The sequence below is a fragment of the Diplotaxodon limnothrissa genome, linkage group LG5 (genome assembly GCF_057381915.1).
Source record: "Diplotaxodon limnothrissa isolate DT_005_m linkage group LG5, D_limnothrissa_male_GT1.1, whole genome shotgun sequence".
In the NCBI taxonomy this organism is placed as follows: domain Eukaryota; kingdom Metazoa; phylum Chordata; class Actinopteri; order Cichliformes; family Cichlidae; genus Diplotaxodon; species Diplotaxodon limnothrissa.
The window spans coordinates 32,343,693-32,356,680 of NC_140600.1; the positions used below are offsets into that span (position 1 = coordinate 32,343,693).

Sequence of the window (12,988 nt, forward strand, 5' to 3'; positions counted from 1 at the left end):
TGGAAAAAGACATTTCATAATGCAATCACGGTGATGAATAAACTCTTCAGTTTCATGGTTCCGTAATCAAAATGACAGCATGTGTTTCCAGTATTTACATAGTTCAAGCATGTGACAGCTATGTATAGACTGCTTAATATTTATTTTGCTTTTGAATTAGCCATTGCACAATAGCCATAATCAGTTTTCATTTTTGCAATCACAGTGAACAACAGCTTACCGGCTGGCCATGCAACAAGAGAAAAAACCCCAAAAACATTAGCAACAGCTCACAATAAATTATCACATTCTTTGTCCCACTGAAACACAGAGACATATACTACTTCTTTTTGCAAATTAGCATCACGTTAATTTTCAGGTACAACATATCAATTACAACATGTAATCATTTGGCTCAGATCGATCTGATTTTCCACTTTCTGACATAAGGCATACAGCAGTTAAAAAATAAGACAGCAGGTAAAATGTGAAGGCACTGTTGTCAAATATGATTCAAAGCTTCAAACAAAGGATAAATAATCATTTTACATCCAAGCTTTTTAGTGACATGTGATAAGTTTAAGAAAATAGCAAAACATACTGGAAATTATGCTTATCCACATCCTTTGCTAGGATTATATGAGAATATCCATAATACTACTGCTAAATATGATACTGGAGCTACAGGAAAGCTAAGCAACTAAAGACTGTAAATATAGGGGGACGGTTAGCTTGGCTCTCAAAGATTTAAAAAACAAATATATGCCCTTTACCTTTACAATGTATTTTTAACGGTATCTTGATATTTTAAAAAAGGGGGGTTTCTTTCACATTCAACCTCCTATCCTGTCAACCATATTTTTCCTCCACCATCACTAAACATCAGGGGGTCCAGTCCCAGTCCCCAATAACATCATGCTCCATAGTCTCATCAGCCTAACTGCCAAAAATTCATACATTTCCAGTGTCATGATTTTGCAGTAGATTTTGTTATTTTCTTCCAAATGATCTCTCTTTGCACTAAAATACAACATGAAAGCAACTTTTGGATTTACATGGCTCATCAACTAGAACCTTTTTTTACTTTTGAGATGAGCCAATGTTAATAAAAGGGTCAGAGACAAGCAGATGAGACAGTTTCATTACATTATGACACAGACTACTTGTCCTCATTTGTTTCAAGTCTCCGTTCTAAGCTAAGCTCATTTTCTTCTGGCAGTATTCATCATACAGCATCATGTCAGCAAATTCTGGAAACAAATAAACCTAAGATCCAAAATGTTAACCTGTCAGTTTACAATATTTCTGCACCAGCTGCTTTCTAGCTTGTTCAAATAAAATGTCAGAATACAGAGGTCTTGCACGTTGTGTCTGTACAAGCACATGTGAGGATTTCAGTGTCCATACTCAGTGTCATATTAGGGGACAGCAAAGGGATGAAAGCATTAGAGTCCTTCCCCTCGGCCTGACCCCTTGAACTTGCAACGGAGGGATCCAGCAAAATTTTAGGAAAAGGAGGGGAGTCTCTGACAGAGTTATTGTCCTCCCCCTGGGAACAAACAAGTTCTCGAAAACACTCTCTGAACCGCGTGGAGAGCAGGCTGTAGATGATAGGGTTGACTGCAGAGCTGAGGTAGAAGAAGACGCCCGACAGGATGTGGACATATTGATAAATGTTGTGCATCAAGTCGGTCCACTGGCTGATAGAGCTCCACAGAAGACGCTCGATGTGAAAGGGTGCCCAGCAGACTCCAAACACTGCCACCACGATTGCTGGAGAGAAAGATGATGAATACATTTATTTTTGCAGAACAGATTTGAATGTTAAAATTAAACTTGTTGGCTTGTGGTCCTTTATAAAAATCCACTCTGCGGTTTATGAGTTCTTATCAATTGTTAGCGATCCAGCCATAAAATGATTTATCTCCTCAACTTTATTTGAAAACCTGTTTAAACAAACTGAGACAAACGTTTCTATAAGGAGTACACAGGTTTGTGGAGATTTTCTTCTTCTCATTTTCATTTAAAACAGCTGTATATGGATGGACTAGAGTTAGGTATTCTGGTCTGTTCAGTCAGTGTCATGCCATTGCACACATTGCATTAGCAAAACTTGAAAGAATAGCATGTTCTTGCCCAAGGGTTTAAATTACTGTTATTCTGTCATTGCTGCTGACATTATATGAATTTGTCAGCTTGTAGGCTCCTGTTTGGTCTGGTTTGTGAGCTAAATGGCCGCACTGTGAAAATAAGGTTTAGGAACATATTATGTTTTGATGTTAAAATGTTCCTTTCTGACCACATCAGTCTTACTATGCTTATGCATTGGACCTATATGCTCATATTTTCTTACCATGTTCGTTTTAAACATCCATAAATGACAAAAGACAGCTTGTGTCAACAGCTTTGAAAAAATGACAGCGTTTAATGCTCCAGGAATGAGAATGAGGTCGTAAGAAGGACGGATAAACAGCTGTATTCATGACCTTTGTGGTAATTGTGAAGTAATTTAGAGTTAAGTTAGATTGCTTATTGATGCCCTTAAGGCAAATGAGTCAACAGATTCTTAAAAATGGAAATTCAGCATATCATTATCCTTTGACTGAAGTTCTTGTTTAGCAAATGCTGCACTTCAGCAACCACAATATATCAAAGACATAGATTGTAGACTCTCTTAGCTTACAGATAAGACTAGAAACCAATTCAAACAGGTATTATAAGTCTTATCAATTTTAGGGTTTAACGACTGTTCTTGGCCAAATTTAAATGCTTCATTCTGTGCAACAAACAATGTTCAGCATTTTTTTTGATGATGGAGCACAAATACATTCCTCGCCAAATAATCTAGGCATAATGCTCTCAGGGGCTCTCCCTGCAGGAGATCCAGCAGGCACAGGCAGTGTTTGGCTTTTTATGATCGTGGGCATATGGCATCAAGCTTTGCTTGGGGGCACTCAACACACTGCCAAGATATTTACAGTTATAAATATGGCATTTAGCACTTGGTTTTGTTCTTTCTTTCCCAGACTACAGTGATTCGCATAGTGCATTTTAACTTTTTCATTTGTCTAAAGCTTCATGGTTAGGACAAAATGCTGTATTTTACAGTTTTTCAAAGAATCATATTTATATTCTATATCATCTTGTTCCAGCTCTTCATTAAAGATATATTTATCTTGGGTGAAATACTTGGGCCATATTTTTCTCTGAATTTTTTGCATAATCTTAAAGAAGTCCAGACGCTTTTCTTTGCAAGCTCCTTTGACTACGATGACCTGAAGGACTGAGAACCTTCACAGACTTTTTGTATAATTGTTACGTGTGTGTTTTACTAAGTCACGGCTGATGTGTTTGATGTGTTTAGAAACTTTATCTTTACTGTAATATAAGAGAAACTTTGGTAACAAAGTTTGGCTGAACAGCATGAATTGACAACAGGAATTGTTGTCAAGAACACAGGGTATATGTGTGAAGATGTTCAGTATGAAACTACAGCTTGATGACCAATAAGTAGCTTTCAGCTTGCTGCGCTTTTAGTTGTTGATAGTGAGTGGAAATCAATTAAAGAGCTTTTATCGAGTTAGCTGCTCATAGATGCAAATGTTAAACCTTTTTAAAAACTAAAATATGCATGTCATTTTTCCTGAAAGTCATTGTGTTGCAGCTACTTTACATGGGAAACACACGTTAAAAACAAAACCAATGTTATTTTACTATCAATTACTATTTGACTAGAAGAACAAGATAAGGAGGATGATGACAGAAGCAGTCTGATCAACTGTGCAAATCAAAACAATCACAATCTTTTTGTCCATACATTTCATATTATTATTTTTAATTTAAATTTTATCACCCATTCTCCAGAACAGATGACATTCCTGATAAAGGAATCCACCTGCAGTGGAACCAGAAAGCATCCCCCAAATCTCTTGTGAATTTAACAACATTTCTAAAAGATCTTCAGTTGGGATTCTTTTAAGAAAAACATAATTTAAAGGTCCCCTGTGATGTTTTAGACATCTAGTAGTGCTATGGATTTATTTGTTTTTGCACCTGTTTTCTGTATCTCTCATGCAGTTGCACAGAACATAACTGCACAGAGAGATGTGTTGCACGGAGCCTACAAAGGCAGAGGAAGCTGTTATGTTTTAGAAGAAAAAGCCATGCGTTCAGCACTTCCATTAAGCCTCATGAATTTACATTTCACACCTTGGAGAGTAACATTGAACGTAAACACAACTTTTAGTAGTTTTGAAGAAAACTCCACAATTTTACTACAATTTATTTGGCTTTTAGAGCTCTGGGAAAAATAACTCTCAGACGGAATGTGCTACATATGAGGTAAATATCTTCTTGCAATATGCAGCTCTACAGATGCAAAGATAAGAATAAGGAAATGTCTTTATTTTTAAGTGTTGCTGGTATTTTGTATGCAGCTGGGGGCAGTTAGATGTTTTTTGTTGTTATGATGGCTATAAACTTGGTTATATGCTTTTATTTAACTCTCAAATATCAGCACGGATCTCAAAAAGTACAGAAAAGGTCAGGGTATAATTTTAGTTTCCAGCGTTTCATTAAATAAATCACCAGTGTGTTAGCTAAAGAAGCAGTTTAAAATTCACCTTTAGGCCTTTTCTTGAAATATTAGATATTTGTGACTGCAATATCAGTTAGAAATTCATGATATATTGTTTGTTTGTTGCAGGTTTTTAAATAAAAACATAATAAAAAAAAAGTAACGACTAATCTCTATGCTGTGAAATTATGACTGGCTGTACAAATACAATGAGAATAGCATCACCAACATCCACTCTAAACTCCTGAGAGGAGCTATGACAAAAGCTTAAATGCAGACATTTCCTGTGACATTACCACTATCACGCTGCTAATTGTGTTCATAATGGATATTCTGATAATTTACTCTTTGCAATAATTGCCAGTTGGTTCAGAAAATAGGTTTTCAGATTGACTCCTAATGCTATTTTTTGCCAGTTATTATTTTTGCCATTCGTAGTGTGAGAATCTTTAGATGGATGTAATGGGAAATTCCTCAATGTAAAAAAACAAATAGCTACAGCAAAAGGGTCTTACACTAACGTGTAATCTTGTCAAGTTGCAGAATTAGGAGATGCGACTCAAAAGGAAGCCCTTCCGAATCTTAATGATCCATCCAAACTGCTGATAATCCTGTGTCATTATTTACTCTCTGTTTTCGTCATGTTTTGTCTATGGGATCATGCCTTGGCAGTGACAATACAGATTAGAGGAGATATGCTTTCAAGTCAGAGCAGCACGACAGAGCAATGTTTGCCTTTTGAAGAGAGAGAAAAAAAACTCACAGAGCATTTTGATGACCTGTCTCCTTCGGCCATTCTCCACTCTCATCTTCCTTCGAGTGCTGCAACAATTCTTTCCCAGGTTCCAACTGGACTGGCGCCTTTCTCTCCCCAAATGAAGGCCCATGACTAAGTACAGCATGCTAATAACCATCATGGGTATAAAATAGAAGCAGACAGTTGTGATTTGCATGACCAGGTTATAGATCCACAAAGGTTTCAGCACAGTGCAAATAGCTGACTCCTCCATTCTCTCTGGCAGGTAGAAGATGCCGTGCAGTGAGGTGTTGGGGATGGCACAGATCATCGAAACCACCCACACAATGGTGATGACCCGTTTAGCGTGCTGGTTAGTCGACAGGTATCGTGTTTTGAGTGGATATACCACAGCTATGTACCTCTCCACACTCAGAGCTGTGACATTAAGGATGGAGGCAAAGCACACAGTTTCAAACAGGAACGTTTTGAAGTAGCAGCCACCCTCACCAAAGGGGAATGGATAGTTCTGCCACAGGTCATAAATCTCCAAGGGCATCCCAAACAAAAGCACGAGAAGATCCGATACAGCCAGGCTCACAAGGTAAAAGTTTGTAGGATTACGCATTTTTTTGTGCTTTGCAATCACTGCACATGTGAGCAGATTTCCAGACAAGCCAATGAGAAAGATGAGAAGGTAAACACTGGTCACTTGGAAGAAAAAGGGAGAGCGTTTCGGACCCAGGATTTCAAAGAGGTTGACCTCTGTGAACTGGTTGTTAGTATAATTCCCAGAGGCATTGACAGGAATGCTGATATTGTGGAGCAGTTTTGATAAGTTTAAAGAGGATCCCTGCAAAAAGAGGTCCATTGTTGAGAGGAAGGCTGGAGGCACAAATGAAGGAGTCAAAACATCCTCTGCTGGTTTCTTGGGGTGTTCAGTGCTGGGGTGTTGCTATTAAAAGAAAAATAAGAAGATAAAACAGACAGTGCCGTGATCAGAAGAGGGTTTTTTTTCTGTTTAAGAGCTCTTTGATGCTGCTTATTGGGGTCAAACGTAAGCTTAATATTTCATCATCTTGTTTAATGAATAACTTCTCGACAAATGCATAAATTCCCACAACATGAGACCTAATTTTATCTAACCTAAAAGCTTGGCAGTTATTATTGTTGCCATTCCTGAGTGATTTTGTCCATAATATTTCTGAAAAAGCAAACATTTCCATTTTGCCTCAGAGAACCTCAAGGGACCATCAGTTTGAATCAAAACTTCATCAGATTAAAGTCAATTAGATGACAACAGCAGAATTTTTTTCATTCTGGGTGGGAAAACTATTAACCTAATGCAGTTTCTGTTTCGCTCATGCATTTTCTATTATTCTATTATCTTCTCTGTCTCTCTCGGTTTTTGGCATCCTTTATGTCTAAAACAAACAACAGATGTTTCTTAAGATGCATCAAGGAGTGTGTGAACCAAGATTTTTCAGTGAATAAACTAATTAGTGTGATGATGTCAGTGGCATATCATTCGAAACAAATAAAGGAAACTTTAAGCTTGTTAACTACACTCAGAAAAATAAAGGTGCCAACTGGAACCAAAAGTGGTTCTTTAGACTGATGCCATAGAAGAACCTTTTTGGTGCCACAAAGAACCTTTCAAACAATGGTTCTTTGAAGAACCATTTCTTTCAGTGGTTCATTGAAGAACCTTTAAAGGTGCCCCAAAGAACCATCAAGAAATGGTTCTTTGGGGCACCTTTAATGGTTTTTCAAAGAACCTTTTTAAAAATGGTTCTTTAAAGAACCATTTTTAAAAAGGTCCTTCAAATGGTTCTTTAAAAGAACCATTTTAAAGAACCTTTTTTGAGTGGTTCTTTAAAAAACCATTTTAAATCTTTCAAAATAAAATGCATCATAAATTGAATTTGAGTAGGGCAAAATAAATACTAGCACAGCATAGACATATATTAATGGTTTATTGTCATTTTGTAGTTACCAAAAGACAAAAAGGCATTTTAACCCTCAGCACAACATCACTACTAATACATGTCACATATTAAGATAAGATAACCTTTATTAGTCCCACACGTGGGAAATTTGTTTTGTCACAGCAGGAAGTGGACAGTGCAAAAGTTATGAGGCAAAAATTAGAATACAATAAGAATAAATACAGTACACAACTGTACAGAATAGAATACTATATACAGTAGAATAAAATAAAATAAATATACAATAAGATAAGAATAGAATACAAATACTATATACAACTGAGTAAAAATACAACGATGACAGATAGGATTATTGCACTTAGTATTATTGCATATGTATGGATGTGTGTGCTTGATCAGTTAAAGTCTTTATTATGGAGTCTGACAGCAGTGGGGAGGAAAGACCTGCGAAATCTCTCCGTCCCACACCGTGGGTGCCGCAGTCTCCCACTGAAGGAGCTGCTCAGTGCTGTCACAGTCTGCTGCATGGGGTGGGAGATGTTGTCCATCAGGGATGACAGCTTAGCCGCCGTTCTCCTGTCACTCACCACCTCCACTGGGTCCAGAGGGCATCCTAGAACAGAGCTGGCCCTTCGGATCACCCTGTTCAGTCTCTTCCTGTCCCCAGCAGAGATGCTGCCGCCCCAGCAGACCACGCCATAAAAGATAGCAGAAGCCACAACAGAGTCATAGAAGGTCTTCAGGAGTGGGCCCTCCACTCCAAACGACCTGAGTCTCCGCAGCAGGTACAGCCTGCTCTGCCCTTTCCTGTAGAGGGCGTCTGAGTTATGAGTCCAGTCCAGTCTATTGTTCAGATGAACACCAAGGTACCTGTAGCTGTCCACAGCCTCAATGTCCATACCTTGGATGTTCAGTGGTTGCAGTGGAGAATGCTTGTGCCTGCGGAAGTCTACCACCAGTTCCTTGGTTTTACTGGCGTTGATCTGGAGGTAGTTCAGCTGGCACCAGTCCACAAAGTCTTGGGTCAGTTAGTGTTTTAAACAGTAATAATTAAATATATTTGCTATACTATAAATAAATATATATAAATACTATAGCTACAGATAACACAACAAATAATACATGTATTGTTTAATTAATAAAACATCAGAAAGTGATAAAACACATTAGAAATAGCAATAGCTTCATAACAGACCAATAAATCAACACATTTTCATCAGCAGATGTTTGCATGTTCAGTAAAAATATTTCAACAAGTTTATGATTAAAATGATCAATGAACTTCAGCCTTACGCTATGTAATGTACGTTTCATGTTGTACTCATGGTCCTTTGTTAGTTCAGTTTAGGATAATGTCTCTGACGTATGTATCATATCAAATATATGTCATATCAAAACAAGCCCACACCTGCAGTTGTTTCAGTTTTTCACTGGTGTTTCCTGTCAGCTGGTCAACCTCACTCAGGCAGACATCCATATCAGCCAACCAAACGACAAGTTCCTCCCTTTGTGCTTCAAACCCCTCCCACTCTGAGACAAGGAGCTGAAAGAGAGAGAAAAGAGTCAATTATAAAGAAGAGAGAGAAGTGAAACCCTCCTCAGAAGGTCTGACTCGCATACCTGCAGTTGACCTGTGATGGACTCCTGTTTGGCGTTCACGTCATCCCTCGTTGTTGCCAACAGCCGAGTCTGCAGGGTGCCCTGGAAGAGCTGAGTTAATGTTCGACTCGTCCTGGTCAGGCTCTCCAGCTGGATGAGCCGAGGTCTCCCCTCTCACCGCTGCCTCTGAACACAGAAACACAAATTTCATCTGAAGCAGGAGGTGCAGATTTTTTGTGCTATTCTTTTCTAAATCCAGGCTAGATCACGTGGAGGTATTTGGAAAACTTTTTTGGCCAGTGGACGACTGTTGTCTTGCAGAAAGTCAAATCAAACATATGCGATACACAATTAATTCACAAGAACACATTATAAAAAATAAGTCCAGTTCTTGCCTGATTTCAAGTGAAATCTGCATCAAAACAGGGTGACAGAAGTAAAACGAGTGCACAAAGCCTCACTTTGTAAAAGCCTGCTATTACAGTTCTCCTCTATGCAGACGACTTTCCTGTTTTCAAGGCACAACTTGGATCTGCTGTACGAATCTTATGGATACACACTAAATGAAACAATAGTGTGCATGATTCCAGATTCTGATCCCTCATCCTAATATGGTCCCAACATAGCAACAGCAATAAAGCAAATGTTGAGGCTTCAAAATACAAAGTCCATAAACCAATGGCTGACGTGGGTTTTATCATAAGGGTGATAAATATACAGATTTCAGTCTGTCTTAGAGATTTGATGTTCATTTACCTGCAGATGCACTATACATACCTGCTCCATGGTTTTTCACAACATTTTGCACATCACTATTTAATACAGGAAGTAGGTGAACTAAAACAAGTCATCTTTCTTTGTGAGAGGACCATATTAATGAAACAAACCTCATCATAGGGAGCCCTAAAGATGCTCCTGCTGCTTCTCTTCCTCCTCATCCTAAGCTTCCTTCTCCTTGTCCTCGCCTTCCATCCAATTGTAATTCAACCTAATTGTGTTTCTCCCCCTCCTCTTCCTCATTTTGTTGGAGCTGTGAACACAATTAATGTGAATCTGGATTAATTTGTGCAAACAAGAAAAATCTACAGCTTTTTGGTCAGAGGTGCTCTTGTGATTTAAGCCGGGTAGAGTAGATTTATCTGTTGATGCTACCTGCTTCAGCTCTGGCTGCTGAGTGATATTTACACCCTGGCTGGATTACAAACTTTACCCATGTGCTGAACTTTGGCCCAGCGTTGATACCTCTTGTTAGTATAACGACCTCTTCTTAGCTTGTATGTATGATTTATGATGGTGGATAAATGAAATATAAAAAAAAATTAACTATATTATAAAAGAACATCTATCTTGGAAACATCAAATGACCGGAGCATAACTTGTCAACTAGTCCGAAACTAAGTTATGCAGGAACAGTCAAAGACACCTTCTCATGTCACATTTATATTCATTTCTATATAATTTGATTAGACAATAAAGAGTTATCTAATCGAATTATTCATTCAAAACTCTTATGCATAGCTGCATTTTATACAGCTCATACAGAATTCAAAGTACAGGTTCATGTGAGTATTTAATGTACGGCTCAGATCTTCAGAGTTTCTAGAGCAGACACAGAGCTCACGCCACAACAGGCTTCAGGCGCCATTTTAGTGACTTTAACAATATATTAAATTTTAATTTCGGTCTAGCTGACATTAGGTTATGTACGCAGCACGCAATTGAACCACATATTTTAGAAGCCAAAGGTTCAAATTAGCTGGGAGCAGCTTCACTTAATTATAACAGTGGTTTTGTTAAGAAAACAGTTGGATACTAAATTGCGCTGACATCAACGGCTAACGTATCTAGCTAATCGCTACTGTTAGCACAACATTAACAGCAAGCTACAATGACGAGTAACAAAAACAAAACAGTAATAAGGTTTTAATGAAAATGTTTTACCTTTTCCAACAGTCCCAGAATCCACAGCTTCAAAGTCCAGCAGGTACTGAAGACTGTTATCCGTTTCGCTGTCACCGTTCGTGAGGTTTTTTTTCCCGAAAGGTCAAGGCCCGCCGCTCGCACACTCTGTCTGCGCATGCGCATCCCAACGACGGACCCCTCCGTCCGCTCCCGGGAGGTTATAGTATGACGTGTTCTGACGTCACTCTCTCTCTCCCTGTCATTTATTTGGCTCGAAACACATATTAACAAATTGCTCAGTGATGAACAACTACTCAGATCATTTACCTAAGCAGTGCGCTTTGTCAAAACGAAGTGTGTGTTCATTACACTGACATTCTGTTCTGCAATTGTTATTTACTTGTATTTTATAATTTGACTTTACATACTGCTGGGTGGTTTGTAAAGTTTACAATAACTAGTATTATCATTATGCTATATTTTCAAAAATATATAATAATCTCAAAAGCAATGCCTTGGAGTAGAAAATAGTAATGCTTTATTAAAATTTAAAACTAAAGTACAGTATTTGAATGTGTGTATTGTGTCTACTGTTTGCAAATATTTCTAACTTTTATTTGAATATTCAGCTTCCTACCATCTTCTCTTAAAGGGTAATTGCCAGGTATCCCGCCCTCCCCCTTCGCACACACATGCACACAAAGAAAACACACAGTATAATTCACAGCCTCATTATAGTGAATAAATATTTATGCCATTTACACCATCAAACTTAGATTGCTAAGGATGAAGAACCTTTTGTTCTTTAAAGAACCATTTGTAATAGCTGAAGAACCATCCACAAAATAAAAAGGTTCTTTGACGTATGATGGTTCTTTAAAGAACCATGAAGACATCTGAAGAACCATTTAAGAACCATAATTTTTCTGAGTGTAGGTATGACACATCCTTGTTTGTATTTGCATCATTTTGTTAAAGGAGACTTTGTTGCTTCTATTTTAAATAGCAGTAGCAGTAAAGAACTGAAATTCCACAGACTTATAGAAAAAGAACATTTTCTGTCATTTCTGCATAGGTAGAAAAAAATCATACATTTTTTACAGATTGCAGATTCCCTCGTGGACAGGAGAGCATTGCTTTTAGTGGCAAAATAATATTACTAAACTCTTTCTCATCAGCGGATGACTGTTTGGGATAATTACCACTCTGCACTGAGAGATGCTAATGACTTCATCTCAAAGGTTAATTATGTGGCCAAATCTCATGTATTACTCGGCAACTCCAAGGTTATTGGACTAATATGGTATGGACAGCATTATGAGAATTAACGTTAAATAGAGTTGAACATTATATTTATCTGACATGTCAATTAGGAAATATAACCAGCCTGCAGTTAACAAAAGATTCCAATGAAATTGTGTTTAATGTCTTTAAATCGTGTTGCAAATTTTTTTTATTAATAACTGGATATTTAAGTTGAACGGACTTAATTGCGCATTTTAAAATACTTACAAGCACTAGTGAAAAAAAAAATCAAAAGCAGACTAGATGCAGACAACTAAACAGTTTCCCAAAAACTAAAACAACAGTTCAATGTAAAAGTAGAATTAAATTCTCACCTTGGTTCTGCTCATCTGCAAGTCGTTTCTGACTATCCGCTCTCTGTGCGTTCATGATTGAGAATGACGAATCAAATAGCGCAAAAACGAAGCAAATTGAAATATAGATATATACATATATCAGCCTAATGCTGAATGAAAAGTTGTTTGACACGCTTCTGGTCGGTGGTTGAGGGGAGAGGAGATACTTGGAGGATCCACAGGGGAGGAGACTGTAAATGCGCTGCAGCCACGTTCCCATCACACAGAGAGAGAGGGAGGGAGAGAGAAAGAGAGAGCGGATGGGGGGGGGCGTTTTCTGGGACCATACATCTGCTTCATTTATTTATTTAGGTTAGCCTATTAGGGTTGAATCATAAAGGGCGTGCGTAAGCTTTCATTCATAAAAAAAAACGCCAAGAAAGGGGCTGACCTATAATTTTACACTTAATAATCCAGCCACTGGAAGTAATAATCTACTGTAGCACTCTATGGCATTAGAATTAAGAAATATAACTGTTAAAGGTTTCTTCTGTGTTTGCACTTAAGGGTTAACGGTGCATTTTTTGAGACAGCAGAGGGGGTTGTTTCAGCAGGAACAATTATGTTTCAGGATTGCGTCATTGAGTCTATGGATTGCATATAATTG

The 12,988-nt window shown here is 38.0% G+C and overlaps 1 protein-coding gene across 1 annotated transcript; it reads right to left on the reverse strand.

Annotated features, from left to right (window-relative positions):
- Positions 1–1,321: 1,321 nt before the first annotated feature.
- nmur3 (neuromedin U receptor 3) lies at positions 1,322–12,375 on the reverse strand. The gene is made up of 3 exons (XM_085354564.1): positions 12,361–12,375; positions 5,319–6,246; positions 1,322–1,752 (listed from the first exon to the last, which is right to left on the reverse strand). Exons 1-3 carry the CDS (start codon positions 12,373–12,375, stop codon positions 1,322–1,324), a joined length of 1,374 nt encoding a protein of 457 aa, XP_085210690.1.
- Positions 12,376–12,988: the final 613 nt, after the last annotated feature.